General features: G+C 33.9%; 3 protein-coding genes across 3 annotated transcripts in view; 2 read left to right on the top strand and 1 right to left on the bottom strand.

Moving 5' to 3' along the window:
* Nucleotides 1–678: 678 nt before the first annotated feature.
* LOC143075643 (bolA-like protein 2) lies at nt 679–3,263 on the bottom strand. Its single transcript, XM_076251139.1, has 3 exons — nt 3,162–3,263; nt 1,652–1,746; nt 679–886 (listed from the first exon to the last, which is right to left on the bottom strand). The coding sequence occupies exons 1-3, from the start codon at nt 3,222–3,224 to the stop codon at nt 781–783; spliced, it is 264 nt and encodes an 87-aa protein (XP_076107254.1). The 5' UTR covers nt 3,225–3,263; the 3' UTR covers nt 679–780.
* A 152-nt stretch (nt 3,264–3,415) lies between these two features.
* Nucleotides 3,416–9,612, top strand: LOC143075642 (protein nucleotidyltransferase YdiU-like). Its single transcript, XM_076251138.1, has 2 exons — nt 3,416–4,139; nt 8,520–9,612. The coding sequence occupies exons 1-2, from the start codon at nt 3,515–3,517 to the stop codon at nt 9,608–9,610; spliced, it is 1,716 nt and encodes a 571-aa protein (XP_076107253.1). The 5' UTR covers nt 3,416–3,514; the 3' UTR covers nt 9,611–9,612.
* Nucleotides 9,613–16,612: 7,000 nt separating this feature from the next.
* Nucleotides 16,613–17,545, top strand: part of LOC143075644 (unconventional myosin-Ic-like) — a 64,769-nt gene continuing 63,836 nt past the window's right edge. The window contains exon 1 of the mRNA XM_076251140.1: nt 16,613–16,692. The gene's annotated coding sequence lies outside the window, so the exon portion shown is untranslated. The remainder of the gene's footprint in view (nt 16,693–17,545) is intronic.

Raw genomic sequence — 17,545 nt, 5'->3', positions numbered from 1 at the left:
TGCATGAATTTTCTTAGTCCAAGTACCATTTAAACTCTGCAAAAATCATTTGAACCCAACAAAATTGGAAATTTATCTGTTACTGGTCATGATAAAACTATATACCAAATATCCGATCAATATCTTCAAGCATGATGAAAAAAAAATGTGGAAAACTGAACTTTCCAAGTCCAAGGACCATAACTCTGCCCAAAATCATCAAACCAGAACCAAATTTGAACTTGATCTGTATCTTGTCATGATAAAATTATATACAAATCAATATTGTCAAGCACAAAGAAAAAAGTGGAAAATTGTTTCCAGACTGGCTGGTGAACAGAGTGCAAACCTAGTGTACCTTTTGACTTTGTCGATTGTTTGACTACAATTGTATAAAATTACCAATAAGTACCACCATCCTTCACTCTGAAATGGGAGTATGAATCGTATTATTGTTCTTCATGTGTAAAGTTACTACATCTTATAGCTTAATTATTAACATCCAATCTAAGAAGTTCAAAACCCTCTCTAACATGACTTAGAGTACTGTAGAGTACTCTTTGTTAGTCACCAAAATTTAAAACCACTATGGACCTTTGGTTCAAATTCAAGTTTTAGAAAAGGAAAATTAAATTTACTGCACATTATCTCTAACTATTCATATTGATGATTATGACCGAAATGACAAAAAGTAAAACATTTGTAAATGATTATTTATTTCTAAGTAGTCGTAACTGCCATCCAATAAATGTCAATCTTGGAGCTGTCATAGCACAGGAGTCAGTGATATTAAATGTTCTCTCATCCAGCATTATTCTTCTGTTTTTCATACTGATCAGGTGTCCAAGTTTTCATTTCAAATGCATGTATGATTTTCATTTCTTCTTCAATGGTAGAGTTCACTAACCTGGAAATAAAAACAAGATTTTATTTATGTATAATACACTGTGGTCAGACACTTCAGAAAGATTTAAGTCAGCCTTACCAATATCTAGATCAATAAAACTACACCATGGAATAATAACTGCATAACTGTGAATTTTTTTATTATTATTATTGTTTAACTAATTTTTTTTTAGGGCAAACATTTTTTATTTCTCACTGATATTTGATTTCCTACAGTAAACACTAAGTGATGATTTGTAGTATGAAAGGCCATATTTATGATAATAACACTTGTGTTTGAGGTGCATATCTTCAAAATATATATAGCAAAAAATATTTCGAATATAAACTCCTGCCTATTTTTGTATAGGAAATAAACCTTATAACAGCTAAAGAAGTGAAATGTTCAAACTTGCATTTTTCTTCACACAAGTGCAATTCAAAGGCCATTAGTCACAAACACTTTTTATAACTTTCTAATTAACTCATCAAAATCCTGCATTTTCTTTCTATTTTTGCTCAAGTTAACTACATGGCAATTAAATGCAAAATGTTAGCATCAAGCTTTTCAATACAAGGCTCTGTGATGAAGACCGTACCTTGACCCATATAATGGTTTACTTTTATAAATTGTGACTTGGATGGAGAGTTGTCTCATTTACACTCATTCCACATCTTCCTATATCTAAATAAATATACATGTAAATAATAAACATAATAAATATATGGTTATTACATCCCATTCGATATCTCTTTACTTTATATCAATTTCAACATGATCAATTACCTGTGTCTTTGTAATAATGGTTTGCCTTCAAATTGAGGTGATACAATTATAGCTTTGAACTTTGACCCACAACCATTAGACATGTCCACAACATCCTGCAAAGTGAAAGGAAACTAGTAACTTTTCAGTGTATTCAGTAATATCAAACTTATCTATAACATACTTCACAACATTATGGAATATTTGATGCATAGCAATAAGACCAAATACATCAGTTTAAACAAGAATACATGTCCCAGAACATCATAATGCCTTGCACACACTATCTTGAATATCATGATGCATAGGCGGATCAAGGAGCGGGAGGATTTCCTTGGAAAATTTTGGTTGATTATATAGGAAATCAATGAAGCATAACGGGAGCGGTCCTCCCTTATGAAAAGTTCTGGATCCCCACTTTGATGCGTCTATGTTTAGTGATCCACAAAATCAGGGTCAAAACTGTTATATGAACATATATTGTCACATTTTATCATGTTTATAAAATTTCAAAATTCTATCTCATGCATAAAAATGAGCAAGATGAGTTAAATTTGCATGAACATTCTAAGCAAATTAAAAAAAATTTCAACAACTCATAGCTTAAAAAATAACACGGTGACCCATCCTTTTTATTATACATTAAAAAAATATATCTCGGGGGAAACTTATGCCTATGATCTACCATAAATATAAAACTTTTTTAATGTGACCACAATACTTGTATCAACACTTTAACGTCATTTTCAATATGGCGGCGCAGGTCAAAAGGTCGTAGGGGGAAGTAAGGCGTCAAAGAAAAAAATTATAATAGCCTTTCGAGACGTCATAATTATTTGGAGTACCATAAATATAAAACTTTTTTAAATGTGACCACAATATTTCATGTATTTGGGACAAAAAGGGATAAACAAAATTTAAGGATTTGTATAGAGGTACTGTGTTATAGTACTGTCTCAGACTATAGTAACGTTATTTTTTATTTTATTGAATTAAAAAAAAATATATTGCAAAGCAGAAATATAGGTATATTCATAGGGCTTGGCTAGTCCAAATAATTATGACGTCTGGCAAGGCTATTTTAATTTTTTTCTGGGACGCCTTCCTACAACGTCTTCTTCTTCTTTATAATTCAGCACTCCATCAACATACTGATGATAACGTGCCGGGCACTGATTTTACTATGCCGCGCTTGTGTGGAATCTAATTTTCATTTACAGTGAATAATATACAAAAAAAAAAAAATAAAAATAAAAATTTCAACATAATTTCTTTTTCTTCTGTTTTTGTACTATACAGATATTGGAATCTGTTCTCGGAAGCTTTCAAGAGTAGTACATTGAACTGCAGCTACTGGGAGAAGGTTCCATTGTAATAATTATTTGGACTAGTGCTTGGCTCGTCATGCTCATTGCAAATGTTTGCCTTGTTCTAGATTTTGACTTTAAATAGTGGATATTTTAAAAACATTTCTGCAATGACAAGTGTTTGTGATTTTAGCTGTTACATATATTTACTGTACAATACTCACAACATGTGTGGCGCCAAGCTGGGATCTAAATTTGTCTTCAAGCTGACTACAAGTAATTGCCATTTTTAACCATGTTAATTTTAATTTTCCTGTAGAGTTATCTCTCTTGTATTGACTGAATTATTTAAGAATACTGTCTTTCGTTGTTTGGCATTTTATGTCAACAAATATGGGGATGTTTGCTATTATTTGAATCCAATAGTCTGCCACACAATCATTTTTTATTTTTAAAAACTAATTCGAAAATAGCAAAGTGGCATGATCTGACATATTTTTAGCAGATCGCTTAAGGGCATTTCCATGATGGTAGAATTTTAAGTAAAACTCAACTATAAACAAACATACATGTAGCTATGAAATACGTGTTCAAGTTGATAACACTACTAACTCTTTCAAATACCATTAAAACAAGCAACAAGTTGACGTGTGACTACATCAGCCTGCTCGAAAAGTTTATAAAGTATGACACTTGTCATTTACATTTAAAAGTACACGCGAACTTTGCTGACTGGAATCTTGCAAAGAATCAACTTCTACAACAATCATTTCCTATAGAAAAGGAGACTAGGAACTATGTAAGAAGAGTTTCCGATTGTGTATTTTCAGCAGTAAGACCGATTCCTTTGAAGTCTAATGTTCAATTAGCAGCAGTGTCAAATTATGTTTTAAGTAATATTTTGGACTTGGACCCAACCGTTGCATTGACAGGTGAATTTGTGGCCTTTGCAGGAGGTAAAAAATTGCTCACAACCTCGCTGTCCCATAGATATGGAGGTCATCAGTTTGGATATTGGTCTGGACAACTAGGGGATGGTCGTGCTGTAATGATCGGAGAATATGTCAACCAACGTGGAGAGCGATACGAACTTCAACTGAAAGGGTCTGGTTTGACTCCATATTCAAGACGTGGTGATGGCCGGGCTGTGATACGATCATCTGTGAGAGAATTTCTCTGCAGTGAGGCTATGTTTTATCTTGGTAAGTGACAATGATATATTGTGGTAATTCTTAGATAACTATATGGAATGCATTTCAAACGTCAAAATGAAGGGTCTATAGCTGTCATCATTTGCCTATTATAATATCATCCCATCATATTTTTTCTCATACAAAACCCAAATGCAATCCTGCCCCATGCCTCATTTATATGTATATATTTAATTGGTGACACGGCATCTAGTTGGAATTTAGATGTTAAATTTGATGTCCCGTGTAGGGGAGTGCCAATTCAGCTTGCATGTTCATGCAAGCTATGTGGGATCGCTATAGATGACCTGTTGCAAGGCAACATTTCTGCCCTATCATGCATATCCAATATAAATATAGGAAGATGTGGTGTGAGTGCCAATGAGACAACTCTCCATCCAAATATCCTCATTTTATATTTGCAGGCCAGATTCGTGCCTACTTATTGTATAATGTTCTCATTGGTGCTCGTCATAAATATGCTTAAATATTTGGAACTGTAGGTTAAGCACACAACAGTAAGCATGCTGATCAATCATACATTTTTTTTTGTGTCAGAAAAACACATATATATATATATAAAAGTCTATAAAAACGACCAACCAGCAAATTTACTATGTACCGGATCGTCTAGAATAGGCGATACTATGCAGATAAGGAAAAAATTATATCAGTCTAAAGATTTGCACAACGGTACTGATATAAGATGTTATAATACGAAAATGTTGTTATTAAATCGTGCTGACAAATATTTCGGCTCAACAAATGGCCTTCTTCAAGTGTCACAAGTTTTAACAATACTGATACATAATGTATAAGGTGTAAAAATAGATCAGTAATAATACAGGTAAATTTTGGTCGATTGATTTTAATCCAAAAGCCTGAATATCATAATATAAACAAAACACTATAAATCAATATACGTGACTGTGTATATTAACAATAAAAATGAGTGAAAAAACAAAAACGCTAGTATTTCTTATTGATGCCGTTTGGATGATGTACATTAAGTTCCTTTATCCAAAAGCTTTCCCGAACCTGTCGCTGGGCATCACTCCAGTGAATATTCTGTTCAATCACTAGAATTTTCATGCGGTTAAAGTCATCAGGTTTGTGACCCGACTGTCTGAAGTGCTGAGAAACTGGGAGAAGTGGCTTCTTAGAGATATCACTCCTATGGCCATTGAGGCGTTTGTGGAAAGGCTGCTTTGACTCACCAACATATTGGAGGCCACAAACCGAACATTCTAGTATGTAAATAACATTCATACTTTTGCAGGTAACATTGCAAAATATCTTATAGTTGTTTTCGGTTGCCTTACTGTGAAATGTTGATGAATGCTGCATCTGTAGGCAGCATTTGCAGCGTTTTTCTTCACACGAACGACATTCTCCAGAAGTACTTCTATTATCAGACACTTCAGCCCGCACCAGCAGGTTCCGCAGACTACTAGGTTGCCTAAAAGCTATCATTGGAGGCTCGGGAAAAATCTTGGATAGTTTGGAATTCTTTTCAACTGATTTCCAATGCTCACGAATGACACCAAAGCTGTTTTTGAGAGATGGGTGGTAAGTAAGAACACATGGAGTCCTTTTATTTTTCTTTTTAACTTTGTATTCCAATAGTTCACTCCTGGGAATTGATTCCGCTTTCTGAAAGCTTTTTTTGATATTTCTGTGTTTGTAGCCCCTTTTCTTCAAGCGAGTTTCAAGTTGACGTAGTTGTCTTTTAGTTGTTTCTGTGTTGGAACATATTCGCTTGACTCTAAGTGCCTGACTGTATGGAATGCTCTTTGTAAGATGAGCAGGATGGCAACTTTTAGGGGACAAATATTGATGAGTGTCAGTGGGTTTAGAATATAAATCTGTAGATATGATGCCCTCTGTGAGCGAACTTGAAGTATCGAGGAAGGCGATTTTGGATTTAGACTCCTCATGAGTAAATTTGATACTAGGATGTATGTTGTTGGCATGAGTGATAAAAGTATCTAAATCCTCGTCGCTTTTATTCCATTTCATATCCACATCATCTATAAATCTAAACCAGGAAAGCGGTTTTTCGATGGAAGTTTCAAGGAGTTGTTTCTCTAATTTGCCCATAAATATGTTGGCATATGACGGAGCCATTTTGGTGCCCATGGCAGTTCCATTTACTTGCAAATAATGATCTCCATCAAAAGTGAAGTTGTTTTTCTTAAGTACCAGCGTGAGCATTTTGACAAGGCATTCGGTAGGTGGATATTTCACTGGTCTGGAATTCCAAACTTCTTTACATGCATCGATGCCATCTGCATGTGGAATATTAGTGTAGAGGGAGGTGACATCCATGGAAACAAGAGTCGTGTCGGAGGGGAGTGGATTTAAGGCCTGCATTTTTCTTAGATAATCGGTTGTATCTTTGATGTGAGATGGTAAGTCTTCAACATGTTGACGAAGATGGAAGTCAACAAATTCCGATATTTTTTCCGTTGGATGACCGTTCGCTGAAACTATAGGTCTTCCTGGGTTATTGGCCTTATGAATTTTAGGTAAAAGATAAAATCTGCCCGGTTTTGGATTTTCTGGTTTCAAATATTCAAGAGTTTTGTCATCGATGAAACCATCGTCATGCATTTCTACCAAACTATCAGTAATTTCTCTGCTAAAAGATGTTGTAGGATCAGTCTAGTTTTTGGTAGAACCTTGCATCGCCAAGTTGTCGTTCAGCCTCTTGAATATAGGCAGATTTATCCATGACAACCACTGCACTGCCTTTGTCTGCAGTTTTAATGACGATATTGTTGTTAGATCGTAAGTTTTTTAGTGCAGTCCGTTCTTCATTGGTAAGATTGTCAAAAGGTTTATTGTTATTTTTAGTATTTCTAATAATGTCCGACTTAAAGTTATCAATAAATTACCTGTATTATTACTGATCTATTTTTACACCTTATACATTATGTATCAGTATTGTTAAAACTTGTGACACTTGAAGAAGGCCATTTGTTGAGCCGAAATATTTGTCAGCACGATTTAATAACAACATTTTCGTATTATAACATCTTATATCAGTACCGTTGTGCAAATCTTTAGACTGATATATATATATATATATATATATATATATATATATATATATATATATATATATATATATATATATATATATAAGTACGTCTGAGTCAGTGACAACTCTACAACAGATGTATCCATCGGATCGCCATCAATGATGAGGAAAGGTAACACACGGCCAGCGAAAGCTCTTTTTTGAGAGCCCAGGTGGTCGTGTGGTCTAGCGGGACGGCTGCAGTGCAGGCGATTTGGTGTCACGATATCACAGTAGCATGGGTTCGAATCCCGGCGAGGGAAGAACCAAAAATTTGCGAAAGCAAATTTACAGATCTAACATTGTTGGGTTGATGTTTAGACGAGTTGTATATATATATATATATATATATATATATATATATATATATATATATACTGTTGTTTTTCAACTTCCTGTGACTAATTAGAATGTTATATTTATATGTTGTTCATAAAGTTTAGTAACTATGACTAAGTGCCAGGTGTCTTTGAAGTTCCTGTTATATGCACGTGTACCGTTTTATCATATATATATAATCAATAATTTAATGCTTCAGTGGATTTGCATGTTTACGGTGTTTAAATGTCAATTTTAAACATGTTTATTTCTAGACTATTGTTTTTTCTATAGTTACATTAAAAACCATACTTTCCGCTTTTCAGTTTGTAAGGAGAATCTGACATTTTTCATCTATGAAAGCAAAGTTTTCCTTATTAGATGTGTTTGTGAAGATGTTCTGTTTTTTAAACAGTAACGGTTGACATATGGTTTGCTGGTGCATAGGCACCCCTTTATTTTAGTTGATAGCAGAATTTAAGTTTCCGTATTCTAGTAATGCCAAAGGTCTTTGGAAATGTTTCATTGTACAAATGCATCTTGATGTGCAATCTTATTAAAATCAATGTTTATTGAGATACTATTGAAATATACTTTTTATGTATATCATGCTTCAAAGTTTTTCGGGCTGTTCAGTTACCATGTCCGTCCGTCCGGTTCATCATTCATAACTTCTGAACTGTAATTTATAATAATGTGCTGTTTTCTAATTGTGAGTAACAGATCAAGTTATAGGTTTGGTTTAGAGTATAAATTGGTTTTTTTTATGGAATAAGGAATTTTGAATTCACAACACAAAGAGATATGATTGCAGATGTAGAAGTTTATGTCACAGTCGTCCGAAAACATTTAGTTGCAATTATAATTAGAACTTAATATGTTTGCATTGGATGATATTCGTACATATGAACTATCAAAAAGTCATTTCTTTTAATTAATCATTGTGCTGTTAAAATGATATTAAATTGTCCTTTTGTTTATTTTTTTTTTAGGAATTCCAACAAGCAGAGCTGCATCTTTGTTGGTGAGCGATGATCCAGTAGTACGTGACATGTTTTATGATGGTCATCGTCGCACTGAACGCGGCGCAATTGTTCTGAGATTAGCTGAATCGTGGTTTAGAATCGGGTCATTAGAGATACTCGCCGATTCTAAAGAGTATGAACTCTTGAAGAATCTCACAGATTTTGTTATTTCACATTATTTTAAAACGATAAATGTAAGTAGCGCTGATCGATACCTTGAGTTTTTTTCTACAGTAGTTGAAGAAACTGCTCAAATGATTGTTCTATGGCAATCAGTGGGATTCACCCACGGCGTATGTAATACCGATAATTTCAGCCTTCTATCTATAACCATAGATTACGGTCCTTTCGGATTTTTGGAAGAATATAATCCAGACTTTGTCCCTAATACTTCAGACGACGAAGGTCGCTATAGTTACGAGAAGCAACCCGATGTTGGTTACTTTAATCTTAATAAACTTAGAGCAGCTTTGGAACCATTATTAACACAGAAGCAAAAGAAACAAGCTGGCCAAATTCTAAACGGGTATATTGATATTTATAAAACAAAGTTTTTGAAAGTGTTTCTTAAAAAGTTAGGTCTGACGTTTGATATTAAAAATGTTGCAGACGATGAGCAACTGATAGCTATTTTGTTAAAAATTATGTCGGAAAATAAGTCTGATTTCACTATGACATTTAGACAACTTGGAGAGTTACCTATCAAAAAATTGAATGATTACGGAATCACTAGGTTCTATTGGGCATTGGAAAAGTTATCAAAGCATAAATGGTACACAGAATGGATATCCATGTACAAAGAACGATTTTTTAAAGAACAAAAATCTGAAGACGAACGAAAAGAAATAATGCTTAATACAAACCCACGATATATACTTAGAAACTGGATAGCACAAAGTGTAATAGAAAAGGTTGAGAAAAACGATTTTACATATTTAAACCGAGTTTCGAAGATACTAGAGAGACCATATGAATACCAAGATGAAGCTGAGGCTTTAGGATTTGCATCACCTCCTCCAGAATGGTCAAAACAATTAAAAGTCAGCTGTTCGTCATAATACATATTGTTTTTTTTTTTATTTAATTTGCCATGTATCTTAGTATTTGTTACATTTTCCATCAGTCTGTTTACAACTGGTGTTATATCAAAATAATTGATATGCATCATAACCCCGATCTTGTTGCACTAACAAAGTCTAAGTAAAGGCAACAGTAGTATACCGCTGTTAGAAATTCATAAATCGTTTGAGAAAAAAAAAAACAAATCCGGGTTATAAACTATGGGAAACGCATCAAATTTAAGAGGAGAACTACGACACAACAGAAACACAACATTGACATGACAACACTTTCCTGGTTGTTCATTATAACGTTTTCTCAATTTCGTGAGTTTTTCATGCAAGTATACTATACGAGTTTTAAAGTAAAATCATTTTATTTAAAGAAGCGCTTTTCTGATGTGTACGTATCGTTTCATTAGTGGCCGAATACATGAAAACCACAGTTTTTATCGATTCGTAAACACGAATAATATCGGCTTCATGTTCATGTTTTATTTATCAAAATAAGTTGTTCGTACTTATCTAAATTTCTCAGTTGCTCTGTAAATTAACGTATAAGTAAAGATTGTGATAATGATGCTTCGCCTGCGTAATTTATCATTTGTAATTAATATGTAGAATCTAAACAAAGTCAAAATACATCCTAAAAAGTTAATTATAGCTCGACAAAATGATTGTAATTTGACTTTGACTTCCTTGACATACATTACTAGTACAAATGCTTAAAGTATGGTAGTGAAGAGGAAACCGGCAACAAAAGGAAAATCCCGTGGTGATGCGTAAGAAAACTCCTGGAGATTATGATTCGGTGTAGACCACAGAACCGTGAATACTACTAATAGGTCAACTTATTTTCCGTTACCAAGGCTAAAGGACGTACATGATGCTTATGGTAATAGAGAAGCCAAGATATTTAGAACAGTTAGGATCTTGGCAATACAGCCTTGACTTTAAAACAGCACGTGCAGATTATCTTGTTACTCAAATTAAGATGTATCAGTGTAGGCGTTTGTAGTTTGATTTTGTTTGATTTCTGTGTAATTCTTGTTCAGCCTAAGCTGTCGGGTGCTGACTTAATTTCTATGAAAACTTACCTACTACACAAAAGCTTTTATTGTTGATGATATTCTTACCTTTATCTTGTCCTTTTAGCAAAAATTGAAACTTTTTAGTTGGCTGTTAAAGCTAGTTTATAGGCGTATCATCAACCCCAGTGAATGCCATTTTGCTTAACCTGAAGTGATATATGCCTGGTATCTTGGTCTTGACATTTCGAAAAGGAGCCAGACAGTTAGTTCCTCAATAAATGAAAGCCGAAAAGTAATTTCCAACTAAAAATAACTAAAAGCAAAACATGCTTTCTGACCGACACAATATTACAAAAAGTTAATTAAGGGTACAGTGCTTTTACAAATTTCCTCACTCTATATATAAAAATAAGGAGATTCGGTGTGATTGCCAGTATCTACCAAATTTCAAATGGAGGGACCTTAAGTAATTATATGCAACTATATGGCCTTCAACAATGTGGTCGTTGATGCAAATCAGAATAAAGAAACTGAATCAGTATCAATACTCATGGTTCATCAATCTTTCAAGACTCATATGTTACAGAAAACTCGTTCCTCCTCCATGACAAATATGTTGTTGTCTCAGCAGATGAATCCACAACCAGCAACCTACTTCATAATTTTTACTTGATAAATAGATTCGGTATTCAAAATTCACTCAAAATATACGTCACATGTACCACCACGACACTTACTAAAAAAAATATGTTCCTTTGGAATTCCAACCAAAGATGAAGAATTGGATCTTCCATCACTGTATTTGATTTCCAAATACATAAGTGTGTTTACAAACAACGGTACATTGCTGGGTCTTCCAAATGCTCCACAAACCTCTCTCTAAATTGTTAACATCAATTTCATCAGCTATCAAAGACGGATAAGTTATTGCGGAACTATCTATTCCAGAGGTGGCCTGAATCAGATGTGGATATTACAAAAATCCAAAGATATTTCCAAGTACATTCAACTATTCTAAGACTCTTTTATCTTGCAATAGTAATTTATAAAGGCAACAGTGGTATACTGTTGTTCGAAATTCATAAATCGATTGTGAAAAAAACAAATCCGGGTTAAAACTAAAGCTGAGGAAAACGCATCAAATATAAAACGATAACTACGACACAACAGAAACACAACATTAGAATGTAAGACACACAGAAACGAACTATGATATAACAATGGCCATTTTCCTGAATTTGAATAAGACATTTTAAGAACAAAAGGATGGGTTGAATCTGGTTTTTTGGCATGCAAAACTTCCCGATTTTATGGCAATGTTAAATATAACATTACATGACAGGACTACAATATCAATAAATGGGAGAACATATAGGACAGAGAAACACACGAATAATAGCTAACAAAAGGTACCAGGTTTAAATTTTAATACGCCAGACGTGCGTTTCGTCCACACAAGACCAACCAGCGACGCCCAGATGAAAAAAAGTCCGAAAGCCAAAATAATTACAAAATTGAAGAGCACTGAGGATCAAATGTTGCAAAACGTTGTGACCAATACGGCTAGGGTTATCTGCCTGGGATAAGGACATCCTCATTATTTAAAATAATTCATACTTTTGCAAACAGTATTAAAATTGTTTAAAATGACTATATAACAGATATACATGATAAAACCGAAGTGGTGAATAACTACAGAATAAAAACGGATACATTACAATACCCTAAACCAGCAGTCGAGTTATCCAAAGCCGTCAACGCACAAAGTGACGTCACATTTGAATTTCTAAAAAAGATTACCCAAAATAAGATAGAATTAGGATAGAATTCAAGATTAGATTTGTAAGACTGGTTTTACATTTATTAATAACAATGAAAATTACAATACTAATTAATATCAAATTGTGGAGGTTATTAGATAACTAATAGTATTATCTAGCTATGTCGGCGTTTCTTATGAATCAAACTGTAAACCAAATATATCGTATAAATTTCGTTGATCCAAACTTAAATCTAATAAATGAACTAACTGGATGATTAATTATCTTTACCATAACACACGAATACGACAGAAAAAAAAAATAAAACTACAAACGTTAAAACATTTGACAAAATCCAATGAGCATAACAAATCTAACATCAAAACTAAATACATAAATTTGAGATAGAAAAGTACCGTGACACGTCTTATAGCAATGCGAATTCACACTCAGCAAAACAATTGGGAATAAGTCATGTTCGGTAGTTAAAAAAGATCAGACGACGATATTGACAAACCTCAATCTAACACGTGGTTAAAATGTCCTTAGAGAGTTTGGACAAAGACACTTCGTATGGATCAAGCAATTCGTGATGGTGTCCGTAAAAATTTACGGAGTGTCATTTTTAATCTGTCCTCAAAACTTTGTTGGAGCAGTTTCTGCGTTAGGAGCACACCCCTGTATATGAAGTCCGTATAGTGTGAACATGCACGATAATAACGTATTAATTGAGATATGTCACCATACGAAGGGACAGAGGGTATGTTACTGCTGAGAAATGGGAAATTGATAATTGGGAAGTTAAAATCGTCTCGTTTATCAGTGATTTTCGTGTGAAGTCGTTCATCTGTGTCAATATTGAGAACAGATCTAGGTATGAAGCAGTCCTTCTAGTATCAGTAGTATCCTTAATTTCAAGTCTACTGGTATATATGAGATGTAAGTATTGGCTGAAATATCGGTTATTCAATGATAGGACATCATCAATATATCGGAAGTAAAATTAAAGAATTTCGGAAGGTGCTTTTTTTTTTTTGTCTTTTAGAAGGTTCTGAATGAATTCTGCTTCCTACGAGTACAAAAATATCACATTTGATCTCTCTTCACTTTACACAGGTATTCCCATTCCAAACTAAAAAAAAAAAAAAACCAAATTGAAAGAGTTGGTCTTGATTTGTTTCATAAAAATAATGACCAACGTATATACGAGTATTTTGTCTAAGGGAGGGATAACTCCTATTTTGTAAAAAACACTCTGATTAAAAAAAAAAATTCTCTGAATTTGACATTATCAACATGCTTGATTTCTTGTTTGACAACACATGTATTAAGTTTGTAGGAGTTGTTTACAGCAAACAATCGGCACTCCCATGGGAACCAACCGTGTTTCTCTTCTTGTCGACTTATTAATTTTATGTTTATGAGGCTGATTTCATACACAAACGTCTTTACTTTCTGCTCTATATAGATATCATGACGTTCTCGCACTAAACAATCAAAATTTTGTGACTATGTTGAACGCATCCATACGATTTTCCTTGCTTGCATTTCCTATCATGATTTCCTCGATAAGGGTTGCTGCTCCCAAGGAAGCTATTTAACCAAGAGTTTCAAAAGGTAAGTTAAAATTTGACCGACGGCATGACGAGTTGGTCGACAGTTTTGGAATATCTGTATCGCAGATGATAGCGGATGTCATTGTGTTCCTAATGTCGTAACTACGATTTCGTTCCCTTTTCATGCATTTGACTTACCCAATCTGACTTATTACCGGGTGTGTACTTACATGAGCAACACGACAGGTGCCACACGTGAAGCATAATCTGCTTTCCCTTCCGGAACACAGAAAATCACACCAATGTTTTGGTGGGGTTCGTTTTCCTCAGTCTTTAGTTTCCTATATTGTGTATTGTGTACTATTGTGTGTCTATTGGTCTTTTTTTCTTTTTTATCAATGGTATTGTCAGTTTATTTTCGACTTTGAACTTGCAATATGATGTTATTGATAGTGTTTGGTTTGTTTGTGATATTATATAATTACATACTGTCTTTGCGCTAAAGATATCAAACAGTGAGCAGTATATACACAATTTCTAAAATCAAAGACGCAATATTAAATAAACGCCATTGTCAGCACTTTTATACTGTTTCGTGGCGATCCGGTTTTATTGGCGAAGGAAGCCGGAGAGAACCATGCACCAAACTTTGGTTTGAAACTGAAAATTCCAGTCAATTAAGAGTAGAATAGACCTCACAAGCAACATTCGGGATCCCAACTCAAATTCTTGGTTAACATACTAGTAATACAGTCATCCGACCAGTGGCGGATCCAGAAATTTTCATAAGTGGGGGCCCACTGACTGACCTAAGAGGGGGCCCGCTCCAGTCATGCTTCAGTGATTCCCTATATAAGCAACCAAATTTTTTCCCAAAAAGGGGGGGCCCGGGCCCCCTGGGCCCCCTGGGCCCCCCTCTAAATCCGCCTCTGCCGACTATTTACAAAATAACAAGTCACATTTTATAAAAAGTTAACAATTATAGGTCAAAGTATGACCTTCATTACAAAGCCGTGGCGCACAGTAAACAGCACGCTATAAAGGTCCCTAAATCAATAGTGTAGAACAATTAAAACAGAGAAACAAGCGGTCTTATCTATATAAAATAACGAGAAAAAAAGAAACACGTATGAACCACAACAACAAGCACTAAACAACTGGTTTATGACTTGGAACAGGTGCATAACAATTCAACGAGTTTTAAAGTTTTAACAGACGCCAACCTTCACCATAACCTGAGACAATAGTGCAACAATACAACATGAAAAAAAAAAACACACACACTAGGAAAATTAAAATATTAATTGAAACGGCTTAACTCGATCAAAAAGATATTTGAACAAAAACAAGAAAACACACACCCTGGTTATAATTTGACAAATGACTAGTTTTATTTTCTGCAGACAAAATTGAACTGTCAGACAAATAACCATGTCTTGAGATGAAGTGTGATATCATTTACATGTAGTTATCATCTGCTTAATATTCATTTTGTCTAAAGTGAAAGTAATTTAAAAAGTTTCTAATAAAGGCGCGACAGTTGATCAAGATACTAGCAGATTGTGCATCAGCTTTGATACTGCAAGGATGTGAAGTCTCGAGCTCGAATCAATAGAGATTCTGAAGGATTTTACATATCTAAGCTTTGTAAGCTTATTTTGTTAACAAGTCCTAAGTACAAGACAGTTAGAAATGTACAAGTGTAGATAAATGCTGTGTGTTTAAGTTAATGGAACTAACATAGTATGCATCGTCATTCCATAATATGGTTTTGACAGTCTGTCTGTGTTTTAGCCATACTACTATGTGCAATATTATAGAAATACCATGACTTTTGCTCAAAATTAGAGATGAGGACAGAGGGTAAATCACTTCATACCTTAATTGAATAGTTAGCTGTTTTAATCCGGACTTCGTCTTCATGACTTCTTTTACTTTGGCTTCTTTAACATTTATACCTACATATATATGAGGCGCAGATTCAGTCAATAGTATTGTATTTTGTAGGAACTCCGGAAATATTTAAAGGACCACCATAAATCAATTTCAGGTTAATCCTTAAATACTCATGAATGTCCTCAATCCTTTAATTCAGGACCTCCGAGTGCAGGTCCTTGGATATAAAATCATGGACATCCTTGAATATTGAAAGATATCCTGAAATTGAATTATGGAGATCTAGGAATATATAATCATGGAGCTGAATAAATATAAAGGATATCATTGAAAATTTTTCATGACCTCATAAACCATGATAAAATTATGTTGACAAATTGTTTTTTAGGCCGCGATTCCTGAATTATTTTTTTAGAATATCATAAAATCGAATTACTGAGAGCCTAAAAGTCCTCGATGATTTGAAGATTAATCCTGAAATCTAATTCTGCAGTCGGATGTCCTGAAAATTTTCTATTAAAAATGCAATAATTTTGACCTAAATGATCATCTCCTTTTTGTAACCTCCCTTAGCCTGTATTAAAATAAATTAAAGTATTGATACTGATAAATACATTTTTTTTATACCAATATGTGCCTTTGGTCAGAGAAAAAACAAAACACTATCTAAGATTATAATGTACCAGCTGTGACACAGAATTGTCTTAATCCGGAATGTATACACATTCTTTCCGTATTGTTTTATTTTCGCGCCAAAATGTCATTAATCACGTGTTATGATTTATTTACAAACTGACTGGCGGGATATTGCAAGTAAACAGAGAAGACAGGTTAGAAAGGTAAATTTGCCAGTTTCATGCAATGCATAATAACATTTTTTGTATAGTGTGCAGGTTTTATACTCATGTTCTGTTGAATTACCTGATTAATCCCATCGAGTAAATAATTTTTACTCCTAGCTTGACTATTTACGTATTTGGATGCAGGCATACCCCCCTTTTATCTATATCCTGTAGATACATGTCATGTGTGACAATGCATGAGTAACACACGTTTGTAACAATGCAATCTTCACATGAGTAATAACTACAGCTGACATACTTCAGTAATAATATGTTTAAGGAAACCGCTTAAGTCAGGAAATAAAAAAAGATGTAAAAAATAGTGCAATGTAAAAATATAACATTTATATCAATTATGAAGTTATTATTTATTAATAGAATAGCAAAACAATAGCATGTATCAGCTAAATTAACAATGATACAAAATGTTTGTCTGTTTTAACATGTTTAAAAAAAATATAAAAAAAAAAATAGTTTATATAACTTCCTATGATCCCTGCTAGTCCAAATAATTATGACGTCAAAGTAAGTAAGTAAACAGACAAAACATGAGCTCTAGTGAGCTCTTTAATCGACTATCACATAGAAAAATCATGCAATATCATGCAAATACTATCAAACAAAAATGAAAAAAGCATGCAAGTATAGTGTTGTTCCGATGATCGGAATAAGTCGGAAATCAGTTGGTTGGGCCTGGCGATGTCGATAATCGATTGGGATTTTGTTCAATCGATTGTCGTTAAAGTTTCCGGACTTTTAGCTTGTCAACTTCCGGTCCGTTTACGGTTTGCATTTTACATGCGCAGTCAAACAAATAATAACAAAAATACCAGTCGATGACAATAACAAT

Source organism: Mytilus galloprovincialis, chromosome 5 (assembly GCF_965363235.1).
Source record: "Mytilus galloprovincialis chromosome 5, xbMytGall1.hap1.1, whole genome shotgun sequence".
NCBI lineage: Eukaryota > Metazoa > Mollusca > Bivalvia > Mytilida > Mytilidae > Mytilus > Mytilus galloprovincialis.
Note: the sequence above shows the minus strand (reverse complement) of the source record. Positions and strands in the feature narration are given on the sequence as shown.